Here is a 19,682-nt window from a genome sequence, read left to right as displayed (position 1 = left end):
GGCAATGGGCATTATCTGTTGTTAGGCCAGAAATTGGAAGTTTGGCCTCAATCATATAACATTTGAACACCTAACTACCTACCATTATTGGTAATAAAAATGGGAAAGAAGAATTCTGAAACACCTAGAAAAATCATACACAATACATAACCGTCCATAGCTCTCCACATAGAAAAGAAAACATATGGGAATATCTCATATGGGGTTTATGAAAAACAAATCAAGAGAGATCAATATATTTACTTTTAAAAAATAGGCTGCCAATGAGATAATAAAGGGAATGTACCATATATAAAAATCTTAATTTTAAAACCATCTTTATTGGAAAACATAAATTTCTACTCACCAAATTAATTAAATAGACTGTGATAGAAATGCTGTCAAAAAAATCTTTAAATTGACTGGAGATCTGAATTGGAGATCTATACTCAAGGCTAATAAGAATGACAACTCATCTAGCATAAAACCTAGGATGTTTTAACTTAACTGTAACCTTACTTAAAATCTTCATTAATGTGCAGGACATATAAATAGCACATTATTAAAATGTATAGTTGAGTCAAAATTAGAGTTATGCAGCAAAAAAAAAAAATTAAACCCACAGGCAAGAAATGAGTAATTTAATGAATAACAGTCATCAAATATAAATGTAAAAGTGAGGGTAAAAGGAAGGTGGTATGTTCACTTGAGCTAAAAGATTCAAAAACCAAAAAAAAAGTATTTAAGTTAAAAAAGCAAATGTGCCAAATCACAAATCACTATGAATTTATTCTATGAGATGGCAACAGAAATGAGCTATGAGTTTGACATGTGAAATTACATGGACCCATAATCATTTCACATAGTAAGGAAAAAATAAACTTCCTAACTCAGAGAAAAAACAAAACAAAGTAATGGCTGTTCTTTAGTAATAGATTCGGTCAAGGGTTCAGTGAGTCATGCAGCAGACCCTTCCATCAGATTCAGTCTTCCTGCCTTCCCACCAGCTAATGGTGTGACCCAACACAGGCAGCTTGACCTATCTGTGCTTCCATTTCTTCTCATCTAAGTCAGACATAATTTTCCCCAGAATTTTGCTGATACTAAAAAGAAATGATATGATCTCCTGATAAAAGAGCAATAATAGATTTTTAAGAGCCTTGAGAAACCTGTTATGAGAATTTTAGTTAAGTGAGTTGGCTCACTGGCCACTGATAGTGTTGAAAGGATTAAACCATGGCAAGCTGAGGACTAGGAGAGAATATTGATATTAGCAAAGACTGCTCGTGGTGTCTTATACTTTAAACATCGTCAACAAATAGGATTACAAGTCATATCACTTCGAAGTGATACCCAAATTCCTAAGAGATTTTATTTCCACTGTATAATGCTGACTAACTCCATTCTGGGAACTTACTTTTTTTTTTTTTTTTTTACCAAATCAAAGAGAAAGATTCTACTTATCAGTACCATGAATCATTTATGCTAAACATCTGACCATAAATTTTTAAGCAGTGTATAAATTCAGTCATAAAATCTTGAAAATTTACCCAGAATGGAAAACAGAAAAAACAATATTCTTATAGTTTGCATATGTTGAAATTTTAAGGTGATAGCAGGTACTATTTTTTTTATTAAAAGGGAAAACACACATCTATTAGAATGACTAAAATCCAAAATCTGATGACACCAGTTTCTGGAGAGGAAGAAGAGCATGGCACAGCCATTTTGGAATACACTTTGATCATTAAGAGCAAACACTTATGAAATATTGTTATGTGTCAGGCTTCGTGATATATAAATACTTTATATAAATTATTTAATTTTCCAAACAACTTTAGGAGGTGTGGAATTATATTACCCCCATTTTACAGATTAGGAATATGAAGTGTGAAAGATTACATAACCCATTCCAGTTCACATATTTAATAAGCAGTGGAGCTTTGCTTTCAGCACAAGTAGTCTGGCTCCTTTTTGCTCCAAACCACTCTATTGTAACACCATTATTAAATCAGTTAACAAACCAGGGGCCTCCCAACCACCTTAACTCCAATTCATCTCATTAAACTATAGACCTTATCTACTTTTAATGAAAGAGAAAAAATGATCACTTACCAACTTATAGTAACAAAAACTATACTGGCAGAATTTATTTATCGCTACCCATCTTAATTCCTCAATAAAGCCAGTAAATGGTTATTACACCAAGTAGTCCTTCAAGGTGCTAAATATGTTAAACATTTTCCAGCTCACTAAAAAATTATATGATTAAGAGTTATTCTAAGAAAACCCCAAGGTAATCTTAACCCTAAGTAAGGCTGGCTAATTCTTCAGTTTTATGGCCAATTAAAAGGCTCTAGATGCACATTCAGAATCACAATAAAACCAAAAAGTACATACAAAAAGTTAACAAACCAAAAAGTTAACATGTAAGCAACAAGCTATTGCTTATTAAAAAAAACAATGTAAAGCTCCAGGCCAGCTCATGATTCTAGAATCTGTGGCATTTTGTGGAGAGCTCTGATTTCATAGTATTTCAGAGTCCTTGAGGCCAGGAAAATACTATGAGGTAGAAGCCCCAATGGTCATCTCCTCCTTCCGCCTCACCTTCCCAACAAATAATCCCATAACAACATTACTTGGATTCTGACTTTGCACATGCTACGTCTTTGGAGACAACAAAGCCCCACTCTAACAGAAGACCTGCGAAACAGACAACTTGAATGAATACTCCTTCACAATCCATGTCCTTCCTGATTATTTTGAGAGAAAACACACTTAACAAGGGCAGTATAAGGCTATGCTTTGTTAATACTTAGTAAATAACTCATACCTATTAAAATATCAAACCTTAGTTCGCTACATTTCATAAGCAAATAAATTACCTAGAGATCTCATTTCTATCCTAGTGTGGAATGCCTTTTCCTACACCATCTCCTCCAACTCATAGCTCTTGATGTTATACCAAAACACCCACCACGCCTTTAATAACATTATAACAGAAATAGTCATCACCCCTGATTATTTTAAATTGCATGATGGCAAAGGGAGCTATGCATTTTATCATCCTTCTCCCTTAGCTCTTCCCCACAATATTACCTAAATCCACACCACAGTAGCAGGTGGCACCACGTGGTATAGACCCCTTCATGCTTTATCTTAGAGGCTTCATTGTACCACTCAACCATTACATCTCCCAAGAAAATGCTCAATGCTGCAACTCACAAGCTCATAACTACATTTTTACTACTTAACTGGAGCTAAAAAATGAGCTTTGTAGGTTATGGCTGGGAAAGGTTTACATTTTTCAGACAACCAAAATTAGGAGATCATTTTGGTATGCAAAAGACGTCCACCAAATAAAGCAATAAATTTAACACTAAAAGCCTTTATCAGGGAGAGCATGGTTCACAACCATCTTTCTTTGTACAGCCCTTCCCCAGAGTTTAAAGCTTCGTTAGGCTGCTACACTGCATTATCCCAGCAACTGCCAAAGCCCCAAAATGAGGCGAATAGATGACAGGGAGCAGTCTGTACTTAATATCCCTAATTTGTAAATGATGAGACAGAAATAGCAACAACCAGTTTCTAAGCCAACAAAAGAGAAATAAATGGTGAAAATCTCGCTGATTGGAAAAAGTCCTTTCCCATTAGCAGCAGGCATGGACCGCTCTGTAATGTGCATGCGCTTTTTCGGGGAGTCCTGGGGAAGCTGGGACTGAGCAAACACAGGACAGAGGCACCACTGGCCTTCGGTAGCAAGCTCGCTCCCTCTCTTCAGGCGCCTCTTTCTTATTCAATGCCAACCACTAGATTCAAACTCCAACCTGAAGAGCCAATAAATAATCAAACTATCTACAGGAGTATAGTAAATCAATAGAGATGGTCCCTCTGAAAAGAGTAAAATTTGCTACCCTGATCATATTTTCTGACTTATGACTTTAAAGCTTTTTCCTTAATAGGTGAAATATAAATAACATAGAGATGAGTGAGCAAACATATTTCTAGTCTGTACCATTTCCAGGTTAAGAAGGTGAGAAAAATATGCATCTCCCAATCCCACCTATGTTCCAACCACTTTCCCCAAAGGTAATGAATATAAATCATAGGGTTGGAAAACTGCCCGCTGGCATCCACATGAAGGTTTCCAAACATCAAAATTTCTCCTAAACTGGTTGAAACTATTTCTCCATGCCAAACTCCCCACACTCAAACAAAAAAAAAAAAAAAAACTTCCTTTCTTGTGTAGTGGTTTTCTGTCCAGTGAATTAATCAACTCTTGCATGCTCATAAATTATTACACAAGAGAATTTAAATGTAATTTTTTTAAAAGATAAAATCTAAGCAAACCAAAATTTATCATAGTTCAATGACTTGTTAAAAACAAAATTCTCATTGAGCCCTGGCTGGGTGCCTCCGCTGTTTAGAGCATCGTCCCAATATGCTTAAGTTATGGGTTCAATCCCTGGACACATATAAGAAGCAACCAATGATTGCATAAACAAAGTGGAACAACAAAATAATATATTTATATTTTGTTTCTCTCTCTCTCAAATCGATTTTTTAAAAATGGGGGGAAAGCACAAAACTTCCATTGAATATGACCAGTAAAGCTGTTACCTTTGTCCTCAGAGAGTCAATATTTCAAGAGTTATGAAAGGACGTTATTCAAAAGAGAACAGCTATCTCGTAGGCCCATAATTACCTGTTAGATCCAGGCCAGCATCTGGTCAACAGGTGGCAGGCATTTAGTTCTATTCGTCAGAAATTTAAATTTTATAAGATCGCACTTTTTACAGTTTAGGAACAACCCATGATTACGTAGAGGGGGAAGTGTTTCTTTTCTAGAACAAATGTATTATTTATAGAAATCCAAAACCTGATATACAGTCAACTTCTAAATTATAAGTACCTAGCTTAAATCTACTGACTCCCTAACATCATCAGGTAGCACACTACCTGTTGTTCTTTCCACTCATTGCTTACCCTGTATCTCATGGCTACTGTTGAAGGGCAACTAAGCTGCTCTGGGCCACAGTGTCACCTGGTGGTTGCCATGCCAAATTGTCTGACCTTGGTTTCTTTGTGGACTTGGGCACACTTGCTTGCAAGTCATGGTTCAGATGCCACTAGTACTCCTTAAATGTTTATTATCTTGAACACCTCATACTCTCTCTAAACCACTGATTCTCAAGGTAGGGAGCAAAAAAAAAGGAGATGTGAAGTACTAGGAAATGTTTATAAATGAATAAGCAACTTTCCAAAATACTGTGCCCTGGCCGGTTCAGTTCAGTGCATAGAGCATTGGCCTGCAGACAGAGGGGTCCCAGGTTTGATTCCGGTCAAGGGCACATGCCTGGGTTGTGGGCTCGATCCCCTATGGGGGGCATGCAGGAGGCAGCTGATCTATGATTCTCTCTCATCATTGATGTTTCTCTCTCTCTCTCCCGCTCTCTTACTCTCTGAAATCAATAAAAATATATTTAAAAAAATACTAAACATCCTTCACAGCCAAGATGCTGATACATCCTTCTTAGTGGGGCATCATCTCACCCACCCCTTGAAAATCACAATGTGTCCAGAGAAAAAGATGTTAATGACGGGAGAGTCCTTGAAAATACAAAATCAGAAAACTGTGAACAGCCCATCTCCCTCCTCCTTTATTCTCATCCTTCATCTGCTCCAATAATAGGATTTACTTGGGGCACAACATTCCCACAGTTGTACTAAGATGGAGGTAAGTATATATTTGGCCTTCCTTTTCACTGTCTTGCAGCTATTACAGACAAACTGCATACACATCTATACGCTTCCCCTCAAAAATCTCCATGTTCTCAGTACAATATTTCGTGTTTACAAAGTTACTAGGATGAAAATGTAGTCATGGATTCTGGAGTCCCAGCTTGAGTGTAAAAGCCATATCTACCTTTAGGAGTCAGATACGTTTAGACAAATCTGGGTTGAAGTCACCTGGGATCTGTTTGTGAAAGGGACTCGGATGTCTCCAGGGAAGGTACTTACTCTAAAGGGAGAGAAAATCAGGCAAACAACTTTGCCCCTCTATCGCCTGACTCTGAGGGAAATGTCATTCTGAGCTCTCCCTGGAGGCAGTCACTACGAGCTCTTGTCCTTGCCACCACTTCATGGATTCCTGTCTCAGTCATAAGGAAAAAGGAGGATTCAAAAAAATTTTGGAAGAGGTTATTTTTCACTAAAAACCTCTGTAAGACATTAGGGCAAGATGTTTCCTTCTGTGGTATCTACTTTGCATATAATACATCATAGGCCTCACATACCAAGAATAGCACAGATTACAGTGTGATAGTATGGTTCGTCATGGTACCTTGATCCTGAGTGCATGATGAAGTGCAGTTTACAACAGCACCCCTGAGTCATTTGGGGAGCACCCAAAAATAGCACCTCTGTCATAAATACTAGTATCTTTAAGATGGACACACATACTACCACACAGGGCACACAGACCTCAGGAGAGGACCTGCCCACTGCCTCTGAGTCCACTGTGAGTACCCATGACCTATTCTCCCAGCCACAACCAGAGCCTCCCAGAAATAGTGGAGTAATCATAACAGAAATAATAGCATATGGGCTTGGAGAGGACAGAAAGATCCTCAATTTTAGTCGAGGGTAAGCATACTTAGAAAAGTTTCCCTGGAATGTAATTTTATTATAATGTTTTTAGATCTCTAAGTAAATGCCACATATAATTTCCACTTAAACATCTTCAGGAGTATTGACATTAAATCACTTGAAGACAAGGTCTCAATCTGCCATAGGTTCAATCAACTGAACTTGCCATTAGTAGAAAATAAAACATTCACACCTTTACTTTTCCTGTTCTCCTCATTCATTCTCTCTTAACCATATAAACATATAGTTAATATACCAAGTATATTAGCAGTGCACTGAAGAATTCCCGAGATGTCCTCGATTTCCTCTTTGTTGGAATGGTCCGCATAGGAGCATCTGTTGGAGATATTGTGGAAATTCTTTTCTGCATCCCTATAACTAAGAAGAAAACAAAATCAGCATATGGAGACAAATGTCAGAGCATCTGCGAAGGCGCTCATATACATACGCACAAATGCACGTGCTCTGTGCTCTCAGCATAATCACATTTTAAAATAACTGAACCTTTAAGACATAATTTATGACATTACCCACCATTCACATCAGCATTAGCAAAGTGGACCTGGAACTGGAGACAATCATTAATAAGGAAGCTATGTTTGGGGAAAAAAAATAAATGAGGAAAACCAGAAGGTAGATGAGCTTTATGTAAGTAACGTTTCCTTATGTGAGTATTTCATAGCTGCTGGTAATCTGTTTCTATACAGAACTTGCCTAGAGGAAGAATTAACACCACTAATTTGGTGCATTGGCACCAACTGTGTTGAAAGCAAATACATCTTAACCTCTAGCACAGACAGTCAGGAAGGCAGCGTGGTGCTTGGATAATAAGCAAACAAATTGGAGGCTGACAGAATTTCAATCATGGTCTCAGCATTTTCTTTTTGGATTAACAAAACCAATATGCAATATTATATTAGTTTCAGGTATACAACAGGGCTATTCAACATTAATATACGTAACAAAGTGGTCACCATGCTGCGTCCAGCAACCATCTGTCATCATCCAAGGCTGTCGCGATACTATTGACTAGATTCCCTATGCTGCACATGGCAGCCCTGTGACTTACGTTATAACTGAAACTGTGTACGTCTTGTGCCCCTTCACGTTTTCTACCATTTTCTATCTGTGAGACTGGGGGCAAGTAAGCTCATCTCTGTTAGTCTAACTTTCCTCCCTCATAAAATGGGGGTGATTCCTAGGGTTGTTGTGCGGACGGAATGACAGAATGCTGTAACCAGATGTTGACTGGAACTTCTCCGGCGGCTCTGACTTAGAGCTAAGGCACCAAAGCTCCCACATTCCAAAAGGGAACCCAAGGAGACCAGACGTCTCCAGAACCTCAGCAATGACTAAAGAGCCACTGCCACTGTCACCCACCACCATCTCACAGAAGCGAAGAGAAATGCAAAAGCGAAAAGGAAATCCTTAGAAGAGCCGCTGGCCTAGGAAGGGAGCTTTGTTATCATTTTCCCCTCCCCCATGAGGAAAGGCGAGCAGGGGGGTGCTCCCTGTGGAAGCCCAGCTGCTGAGAGAGCATGGGGCTTGGATGTCTCACTCCTCAGCAGACATCCACTGAGGAAATCCGGACCATCCCTTTGTGCCTCACTGAGTAGAGAAAGAAGTTTGCGGAGAGAGCGGAAAAGAAAGAGAGCCAAACTGGGAATAGCCTGTAGTCCCACCATTCAGCAAGGCAAAAAAAAAAAAAAAGAGCTTTCCATGGATTAGGGAGATGCCACAAAGAGAGGCAAGCCTGATGTTCCATCCACTGTTTTCATAGAGACAGTGGCCGGGGCAGGAATCCCACTAGCAAGACTGAGTGAGACGTGCAGGCCTCAGGTCCAGGGCAGGGCCCTCTGAAGCAAAGTAGGGCCCATCCATGCACCTCACTGAGGACATCATAGCCAAGAAAGGACTATTGCAACAACCAGTGAGGTTTTCCGGTCCATTCCCACCTGACACCACACGTCGGAAGAGAACGGGACCTAGAGGAGTGGCCTGCAGTGTCGGAGTGAACAGCCACATCACATCTGCTCGGCACTGCTCTGCGCGTTCCTCAGGCCAAGCCTGGCCCAGGCACAGAGGGATATACGAGTGAGATGGGGCATGAGATTAAAGATTTCAATTGGTCTGAAGTGGACTTAAACTCCCTGAATGTACCTGGAAAACAGAGTGATGTGCCCACGCTAATACTGAACATGCTAACATGTTCGATGTTGGAGAGAAAAAGTAAAATGGTTTAATGGTTGTACACCTTACTGAGATCTGGGCTTCAAAAAAACAGTTACGCAAAATGCATACTCTAGTTTCTAGAATGCAGTAATCAGTCAATAAAAGGTGGAAAGGGGAACATGGGTGTTAAACATAGACAAAGAAAGTATTACTTTTAAATCAAGTGCCACCATTTTCAAATATTTTTGTCACAGCCTCGATTTGTTCATCTATACAATGATTCTGTGAAATAGATGGTTAGGACTAAATAAAAGAACAGATATAAAGTGCCCCATGTATTGCCTCCAACACAGGGAGCAATCAATAGATATTAGCTTTCATCTGACTTCCTGTTTTTATTCCATGAGATAGTTATTTTTTGTAAATATATAAAAACACTAGATCATGTTTTAGATTAAGAAAAAATCTACAACCACAAAATCTGACCATGGAAGCATAAGTAATACCATCGAAGTTTGTTTCCAGAATAATCAGAATTCACCCACTCCTAATTTTACTTCTAATGTTCTATTGAAATTATTCTTGCTTAGTCCCCACCCAATTGTCAAAAGAAAAAGAGAACAGAAGGTTGGCTGTATAAAACAAACACAAGGCCCACAGTGATGATTGGAGTAATAGAATTTAATTTTAGATGACTATAGGAAATGGCATTCCAGGCCAATATGAGGTTGGCAGCAGTCCTACCCAGGGTATTAGCACAACAATGCTAATTCTGGCAAAAAAAAAAAAAAGTTACTGTCATCATTCTAAATACATATTTCTTTATACTTTCATGTTAAAATATATAATGAACATAAAAACTAAAAAGAGTGATTATCATGTGTTTTCCAATCATCGTTTTAAATAAATCTCTGCTTTGTCTACACTGTCATAGTAACCCACTTTTGTGAGCCTCAGACCAGTAGGAGTAATGCAGTATAAACATGAGTGACAGTAGTTGGGTTAGGCACTCCAGAGGCAGAAATTTAGGTTAAAAAAATTCCAAACTCTGTAAGAAAAAAGTGGTAGCTAGAACATGACGGGGGCATGCTTATGTTTAGCTCCTGATGCTAAACTTTAAAGGCTCAAGGAGGACAGGGGAAGGATGTAGCAATGAAAATTGAGGTGCATAGGAGTCAGGTACTAATGGTGGTAACAATTCAACAAATGAATTGATTATCCTTGTGTACCAAGCACTGTACTACTTTATATGATTATATGACTTTACACATCATTATCATTAATATTTTATTCAAACTTTACCCCAACCCTGTAATTACTAGCCTTTTAAAAATAAGAAAAGTGGGGCTCAGAGTGGTTAAGTAATCTGTCCAGGATCAAAGGTAGAATCTGACTTTTAAGTCTAATGTATCTGGTATGCCTGCTTCCAAAGCACATTTTCTCAGTCCCTGCTCTATACTACACAACAAAGAAGCACAGAGAGAAGGAAGGGCAGAAGACAGTACCAAGAATGACATCAGCCATAAATGTCATCGTAAAGCAGATTTTCCTCCATCCTGACTTCCTTTTTGTTCCCAGGGGAACCCTGGTATCTCCTACTTACCCATTTTCTTCTCAGTATTCTTTCTGCTGGATGTGGCCCAAAAACCTAGTCCATTCCCTAGAGGCTTGAGTTAAAGCAGCACAAGCGTGTACACTCAATGCTCCCTTTTCTCCTTCTAGGTTGAGGGAGGAGAAGACAACTATGCTACACAAGCAAGAAGCTATCCAAGTGAGCATGCTTGTGTGGAATTCATACAGTAATCAAAAGGTACCATAAAATCAATCTGACACACAGTGGCAGAACATTAAGCACTAATGGAAAACTATGCAAATAACTCAAGGTAATTTAGCTATAAGGAAAAGGGTCCTGACTACTAGCACTATAATTTTAGAATTCTATTGGGCCCCAGAAATTATTCCCACCCCTCATTTTACATCTCCTTCCAAAGCACAATTTACTCTTTTATCCATTATATGCATATCTGTGTATATACCCCTAGGGTGCAACTTATTCATCTATTCACACTTCCTCACTGTCCCCCCCGCCCAAAATTGTTAGTCCCTTCTACATACCAAGCATTTACAAAGGTACAGAAATATAAAAGTAAGATAAATAACAAAATAATAAAATAAGTGAGATAATATAAGTTAATGATAAGCACTATGAAAAGGAATAATGAAGAGTAATACAATAAAGAATGATCAGAGTTGGAGGATGAGGTAGGGGATGGAGGGCCACTTTAGATTGGGTGGTCAGGGAAGGTCCTTCAGAAGATATTATATTTAAACAGACACCTAAATGTATGAAAAGAATAATCTACACAAACATTTGGGGACAAAGCATTACAGGAAAATGAAACAGTGCATGCAAGGCCTGGAGGTTGAACAACTTGGTATAGTCGAGATACCGACAGGTGGCTGGAATGCTGGAGTGGAGTGAAATAGGGGGAGTGGAAGGGGATGAAATCAGAGAGGTATGCAGAGGACAGGTCACAGAAAGAATTCAGGTTTTACCCGATCACAGTCAGTCTTAATATGGTTCAAAGCCAGGATTTCAAAGTGTGATCCCTCTGGGAACTCAGACATGCCAACTCTTTTGGCTGAGTTATAATAAATAAGACCTCCCATACTGGTATCTCACCTAAAAAATATATGAATTTGATGCTGTGAATACAATAAAAACAAGGCAGTGTGACAATAAAAACAAAGTAGAGTTGTTTGCATGTGTTTATGTTTTATTCAGACACAAGTGATTAATAAATCTGAATTGTATTTCTCAAAAAAATTCTTTTTAAGAATGCCAATTCTTGAGCCTCTCCCAGTCAACCTGGTCAGGAACTGTGGAGGCGAGCCCAGCAATCTGAGTTTCAGCAAATCTGACGGGTGACTCTGATACCTGTTAACGCTTGAGAACCACTGGTCTAAAGGAAATGGTATGACCTAATTTTTTAGTCATTCGGCTGCAGTGAGAATACAGTGCTAAGGGACAGGAGTAGATACCAAAAAACTAGATGGGAACCTCTAAGTGAGAGAGGACGGTGACAGTGGAGAGGAGGAGATTTATCACACCGCATGAATAAATTATTTTAGTGCTCATTTTCCAATTTGAATGATGTCTATGAATAAGTAAATGAACAAGTGAATGGATAAGTTAAGGAGCAGAGCAAACGTTTAAAGATAAAGTTGCTGAGCTGCACAGAGGCTATCTTACTCCCTAATGAGAAGCTCCATCCTCTACCCCCTCCCATCCCTCCATCTGTGTGATCCTTTGAACAGCTGCTCCCTGCATTCAAGTCTAGGTCTTAGAGACTAAAAATGTCTCTGAGATGTCTATGGGCTACTGGTATATGAATTCATCAAGAGGAAGAATCATGAAATCCTGGAGCTCTAATAAATAAAGCAGGTCCAAGGGCAGAGCTTTAAAGGAGAGGAAAGGGAGGGTGTGAAGGTCAGTGGTTAGAGGCTAGATGAAGAAACTGAGAAGGGCGAGCTCCTACTCCCTGCAATCCTCTGGATTCATCACCCCACCCCCCAAGGCACCCAAAAGCTGAATTACCTCAAGACAAGCCTTAGGCAAAGCCCCATTTCCCAATTAGGAAAAGCATCTATTCCCCACTCTCACCGCCCCAGGAATATGTAAAATAATACTTGCCAGCACTTGCTACCTGAAATCCCTTTAACTAAAACAGAAAAGAAGAAAAAAACATTCCTTTTCACAGTTAGAGATAAAAAGCCTTCATGTGTATTTTCTTAAGAGGAACAACACCTTGGTGTGAATACATGTAAATCCAAATGTTAGTGGTAATAGATGCCCTCCTTTCTCAGTACTGAGAAGAGAAAAGAAGCGGAAAGAAGAAGTCTAAAAGGCAAAGGAGGGCTTTGGACATGGAAGCCATGACTGAAGGAAAGGAAGGAGAAAGTCAAGAAAAGCAAATGTAACCCTATTCTGCCAACTCGTCCTTTTTGTCTTCATGGGCATGAGTACAAATACAGGCAGTGAGCAAAGGTGCTTCAAGTCCACAGAAGGCAGCCAGCACCCACGGAAGAAGTATGCTAACAGATCTATTTGGAACCAGTGGGACATCAGGACACCTCTTTATATTGGAGTCACATTCCCTGTCTGTTTTCATTATACTGTGTCTGCATTAAACAGAACTAGAAAGGACATTTCGGCAATGAACAAAAAACCACCACAGGCTATTTCTACACAGATGGAGAGAAGGGAGAGTTGAGGCAGTAACTTAGATAAAAGACAACTCCATCTTAAAAACAAAATATAAATTTTCAGCTGATAATGGTAATATAGTCTAGTTGATCAAATATAGTCTATTTGATCAAATTTACAAGATTCCCAATCCAATTTGCCTGGAAGACAAAATTTAGTTCACAAATGGGACTATTTTATCAGTTATTATTTGATTTCACATTAGAAAGGGCATTCATAACTCCATAAAACATTTTGCATTTGATTACTAACATTGTCATCAAATATTAATAATAATGATGATAATACACCCGACAGCAAATATGTAGTACTTGCCATATACTAGAAACTGATCTAAGAATATTGACAAAGTTAATCCAACACCATTCTTAGAAAGCAGCATATCCAATGAGAGTGATTAAGTTTTATTTAGAATGTGTGGAGAGAGATTAATTTGACATTCTTACATTCTTTATCTCCATTAGGTTAAACCATTTAAAATCCCTAATGGCCTCAAACTAAAAGCCATCTCATGAGTTTAAATAATGTGTTTTTTCCTAGTGAGGCACTCTTGAGGATTGATATGACAAAGTTTCAAAGCAATTCCCTTTGAAATGACAACATAATCATCAAGCACTTCAAGTATATGGCATCGTACTAGGAATGGAGTTATTTTTCTACTAAGTTTCTTTCCTTTTGTTTTATAAAAAAAAAATTATGTAACACCTTAATAGAAAAAAATATATATCCTTGATCCCCATGGCAATGACTAGTAACCATAAATGTTCAATGATTCCAAAAGCATGTCAAGAGGTATCAGGATTTGAATCTTAATTCCTCAAAAGTTCTTAAAAACTTACCAAGAAAGATCATGGTAGCACATAGAGAATATTAACAAGGTGAGTTAAAAATATGCCTTCCTAATGCCAATGAATTTAATTTAAATAGCTAGATTGCATCGGAAAGTAAATCTAGGATTTTGTATTTGCCAATTGCTTCCTGCAACAGCCAATCAAAGGTCATATGTGGAGTCTAATGAACAAAATAAACTGATGAACAAAATAGATCCAGACACATTGAGGGGGAGGAGGGTGATTAACCAAAGAACTTATATGCATGTATGCATAACCCATGAACACAAACAAGGGTGTGGTGAAAGCCTGGGACGGGGGGGGCAGGGTGAAGGGAGTCAATGGGGGGAAAAGGGGGAACATTTGTAATACTTTCAACAATAAAGATAATTTTTTAAAGAGGTAAGGGGGGGTATACCTTTCATTCATTTGGAGCTTTCTATTTACAAAATACTTTCATTGAAATTATCTCATTTAATAATGACACCTAATCCTTGCTTTAATTATTATTATCATCATCACCCTCTACAAAAGAGATAGTTACTTAAAAGTTCTACGTGGCCCTGAAATGTTTTTTGACCTCGTCTTACTTTACACCGTATCACAATGATGTCAACAAATGGGGCATAAAAAAGAAAAAATGTGGCATGTGACTCTAGCTAAAATAATACCTCTCACTGAACTGTGTTAAACTTGTAATGATTTTGAGTAAACTTTACTGAAGGATTAAAGCATCTTAGTTGGTACCATTAAATCTTAGCACATTACTAAGGCAAAGTTATGAGATGAAATGAAATGGATGAAAATGAGAGAATAAAAACAACAACAAAAAAGAAGAAAAAATAAAAAGTAATACCAAAGGGAATTTTATTTAAAAGGATTAAACACAAATAAGCCTAAGGCAGTCATTCCAGGGTCCCGCATGAGCTACCCTCCATGCTGAGAGCACAGCCCCTATGAAATAAAGCTGACCTGGTGGCAAAAAACTACATGCTCAACTGCTATGCTTGAGTAATTATCTTTAATTTGCCCCGGTAATGACCAAAATCCATTTTTACTTACCCAATAACTTGGTGCTCATAATACTGCAATGTCCTCTTGAGAGTTTGCTGAATCGTCTGAGGCTACAGAATAATAATAATAATAATAATAAATTATCAGCAAATCAGTGTCATTCCCATTCTGAGCATCATAGGCAGATATGTAGCTTCTGATTTATCTCATAAGAGTTTTTTTTTCTCTTTAAAATATTAACCCATGATGCATTTTGCCATGTATTTTCCCCACAGGAACTAATATGAGGCACTCGGTAATTACCCAGAATTTCCCAATTTCCCAATACAATAGCATTTCCTAGCCATATTTTTCCCAATTATTTTGTAGCAGCTATTAAGTTCAATAAAACACTCATTGGCTGCCTATAATAAACCTAGGCCCCAGGGGCAGTGGGGGGGGGGGGATGTACTGAGGAAACATGGGTCATGCACAGGGCAAGCCTGACTTCCTTACCATCCAAGAGATTCCAAACAAGGGTTCTGGAACCTCCTTGCGGGACCACAAGTGCTCAGGGCAAGAAATGGGGTCGGAAGCAAATACCTAAACAGCTCATGACCAAATTTTATAATCCTCTCCTCTCCATGCCAGCTGAAAATAGAGTTTCTTAAGCCCAGACCAAAAAATGATTCTTAGGTTTATTTAGGCAACAGAGCCTAAACTTGGAATTTCAGACCCATGGAGCCATAAAAGTGACACTAAGATCCTAGAACATACATCTTATTAACAAATTAAGATAAAACCCAAATTTTCAGTGTCAAAAGTGTAAATTTTAAAATAATAAAATGTTGTAGTCAATCAAGCAGAAAAAAAAGCTATCAAATGTTTATCAAAATATTGATCCATTATAGCGATGGATGAGTTTTAGGGAATATCATGACTCTGACACAGACTCTTCAAGATGTGAGACAGCAAGGTAGTTAGATGACCTCGTGGGCTCCCACTAACTAAGCTACAGGAACCCAGACAAGTCTAAAAGGGTCCCCTCGGAAAGGATCTAGCACTGTGCTGGGCCCTAAGAAGCAGGTCAGAAATATCAACTTATTTCCCGTCCCTCATCTTTCCAAGTGGCCATCCCAACAATATGTAACTTGGAGGAGACGACGAAGGTTGTTGTCAAGGTTCACTTGAATCCCTCCCATGTCCACCTTGTTATGAAAACATCCAGAATGGATATGATTATCTCCCTAACACTCCTCAAAGTACCAGCATCCTCCTTCGTGGGGGATGGCTGTGTGAAAGCTAGGGAAAAAAGTGAACTTCAATTACATCAAGAGCATCCACTGAGATGTTCTACGCTGTCACTTAGGAAAGCCCGTACCCTGAGCAAACCAAAGGCCTCACACACAATCTTCACCCCTGCCGAGCCAATTCAGAAATTAATTCTAGGAGGAATCAGACTCTGAGTGTTCAAAGAAAGAGATACAGGGCAGCTTCTTCCAACGGCTGTTTTTCATTTACTAGCACAATAGGTTAAAAAAGATGAACATGAGCCTTCAGACTGGCGCAGATGTTTCTACTCATCGGGACAGAATCAAAGCAGAGTCAATAAAACGTGCCTAGGAAAGAAAAATCATTCCTGAACCAAGAAGCCATGGAGCTGCTGAGAAAACGAAGGAGGAGGAAGCAGACCCAGCAATCCTGGAGCACAGGAAAAGTGTGCTTTAAGAATCCACCCCACAGCCAACCTAAACCAAGTCATTATCACTCACCGGCTCAGTACCCCTGGGAGCTGGGCCTCTTGCACTGGTTTGGCAGTTTCTGGGCTAAGATAACTTTCTCTTGGCAACATGCCCTAAATGCAGTTAATATCCACAGGGGGATTATCCTCCCCATAACCTCTGGTCCCAAAACATGGAGCAGAAAGCAGGAACTAGAGAGTGCACAGGACCCGTTAAGACCAGAATGACCTCATTTTTACTAAAGAACATTTTCTTTTGGTCCCAGTACCAGGAATTTCCCAGGTTTTAAAAAGTGCATGTTTGTGAAAGGAGTTAAGCCTTTTAAAGAGATGACTTTTTTTTCTTATGTGAAGCAGTCACTTTTTACTCCCCAGGAGTTAAACTTATAGTTCCCAAATACATTAAAAGGAAAATGTTCTCCGAGCACACTGAACGAAGCTTCGACTTGCGAGAGCATTTATGTCCTTCTGTTGCTTGCTAGGCCAGTGGGCACATTCTGATGGAGGAGTACCCTAATTAAGTTAATAACAATGTACCTACCTATATCATTTAAGTTTAAAAAATTTGGCTCTCAAAAGACATTTCAATCGTTGTACTGTTGATATTTGGCTCTGTTGACTAATGAGTTTGCCAGCCACTGGTGTAAGCTACAATGATGGAGGCTGACTGCAGAGTAGCCCCTGATCTTCAGCAAGCCAAGGGTGACTTCAACACAAACCTGATTCCTGGGAGTGTCAAGTCGCGGAGATTCACTGGTACCTTCTCTAGAGTTTGCCTGATCGCTCAACCCATGGCTTTATCAGTGAGAGACAGACATCCTCACATAATCTCAGGGTCTCTCTGATCTAAATAAAAAAGCATTCAGTGAAGACCCACCTGTGGGCCAAAGCCTTCCGTAGGGTAACTTCTGCCTTGACAGTCATAGGGTCCAGTTATTAAGAGTCTAGGTATGCCAGTGATGCAAGTCAGTGTAGCGTAATGAGGAAAGCAAGGGCTCTGCAAATCTACAGACCTTCTACTATTCTTTTCCTTAAGAATGCAACTCCATACCTGTCCTCTACTCCACATACCCATCCAACTTTCTAAAGGGTGAGATTCTGTTTTTCTCATCTGTGTCTTTCCTTTTCTTCAAGAAGGAGTTTAAAAAGATGATTTTGAAAAGAGAATTTAGGGTCAAATTGAGTTCAAAATCCATCTCTGTGACTCACTAGCTAGGGCAATTTATTTAACCTCTCTGAAATATGAAATATGATTTTTATGTATATATTATTTGTATGGGAATTAGTGGAAATACTTAAAGCAAAGTCTCTGGCGCACAGTAGGTACATAATAAATACTGGTTGTCACCATAATGGCTAGAAAGCATGGCTCCTGCTCTCAACGTCTCATAATCCAGTGGAAGGCACTCTCCCCACAAGTGTAATGTTTCAAGATACTCATCACCTAAAAAAACCAACAGGCCCACCGCTCCTGCAAACAATGAGAAAATGGTGCCCATTCCAATAGACAACAGGAAAAAATAGAAAAGTGGCAGCCACATTTAAAATATTTTCAGTGAAACTCAGATCAGGCCTAGAGAGAGGGTGACAAAAGCAGAATTCTCAAAATTAAGATTGAGGATAGACCTAAATCCAGGCCTATAAATGGGAAGCACATTGAAGCACCACAGCTAAGATCAGCACCCCAGGCCTTAATGCTTTACAACGAATAAGAAACAACCCATGAACCTCCTTCCTGGAACACAAAGAATGTGTGACCAGAGAGCAGTGTGACCTCATAATTTCAAGGCCATGTGCTGGACAAGCAGAGAAACAAGAGTGGGAGACAAAAGCCATTGTTCTTATAAAAAAGAAAACCCAGTAGGTCTGTGACTTTTCTCCACTTCCCCCAAACTAGGATTTAGATAGTGGCCTCTTACTGTCTTATTGTCCCTACTTAACACAAAGCGGCAATGGATAGGAAGACAGTTGGAAAGAAAACGCAGCCATCTGTGTCCTGCACACATATTGTCTGGGGCTCAAAAAGAAGGAACCCAAAAGCTTCCGTCCTGTGGCAACAAGAGCCATCTCCATCCAGCCTCACTAACAGCCTCACACTCCTGGGCCGGCAGTCACTGACCTCCACAGACTAAATGTTAAGCTCATGAAAGGTCCTGGGATCCAAACAGCCAGCCATGAAACAGTCCCAGCCGGGCCAGAGAAGTGATGCCTGAGGAGTGGGAGGAAGCAGTTCCCAGAAGCTGGCCCTGCAGACAGCCCTGTGGAGGCTCCCACAGTCAGGCCCTGCTCTGGACATCTGCACCGGACGGTGTGGGGACCCATCGGGCAGGAGGCAGGGAGACAAGTTGTGTGTGTGTGTGTGTGTGTGTGTGTGTGTGTGTGTGTGTGTGCTGTATGCACACAGCATGAAACACAGTCGTCATCGTACTAGGTACACGTTCATCAAAATTTCACAGACATGAAGAAGGTGAGGCTCCTATTGGTTAAGTGAATATCCCAAGATCACACAACTAGTAAATGAATAAGTAACTGCAAATCAGAACCAGCTTTAAGTGTGTCTTCTTCCCACTAGATGCATTGAGGGTCCCTGTCACCTTTAGTATTCTGTGTCTCCATGTCCATTTTTATATATACAACACTTCATCTTGCCAAAAATATGCAACAAAAATTCCACAGGTAATTTAAAAACAAATTGTCTGGCTGTGGTGGCTCAGTGGATTGAGCATCCTTCCATGGACCAAGAGATCATAGTTCAATTCCCAGTGGGGGAACATGCCCAGGTTATGGGCTCGATCCCCAGTAGGGAGCATGCAGGAGGCAGCCAATCAGTGATTCTCATCATTGATGTTTCTATCTCTCTCTCCCTTTCCCTTCATCTCTGGAATCAATAAAAATATATTTTAAAAAATAAAAACAAATTCACTTCTGCTTTATAACATATATTCATTCATAAGCTACAGAATTAATGGAAACAATAGGTGTACCTTTAAAGAAATAGCTATAAATAACCATGTTATTATATTTACTTAAATATGAGAAAATTATATTTCAG

General features: G+C 39.3%; 1 protein-coding gene across 1 annotated transcript in view; it reads right to left on the bottom strand.

Annotated features, from left to right (window-relative positions):
- GUCY1A2 (guanylate cyclase 1, soluble, alpha 2) overlaps positions 1 to 19,682 on the bottom strand; it is a 237,160-nt gene that overhangs the window by 210,940 nt on the left and 6,538 nt on the right. The window contains exons 3-4 of the mRNA XM_006765341.1: positions 14,959 to 15,020; positions 6,884 to 7,005 (exon numbers count right to left, since the gene is read on the bottom strand). Of these exons, the coding sequence (XP_006765404.1) occupies positions 6,884 to 7,005; positions 14,959 to 15,020 (184 nt within the window). The remainder of the gene's footprint in view (positions 1 to 6,883; positions 7,006 to 14,958; positions 15,021 to 19,682) is intronic.

This window comes from Myotis davidii, unplaced genomic scaffold (assembly GCF_000327345.1).
Source record: "Myotis davidii unplaced genomic scaffold, ASM32734v1 scaffold600, whole genome shotgun sequence".
NCBI lineage: Eukaryota > Metazoa > Chordata > Mammalia > Chiroptera > Vespertilionidae > Myotis > Myotis davidii.
Note: the sequence above shows the minus strand (reverse complement) of the source record. Positions and strands in the feature narration are given on the sequence as shown.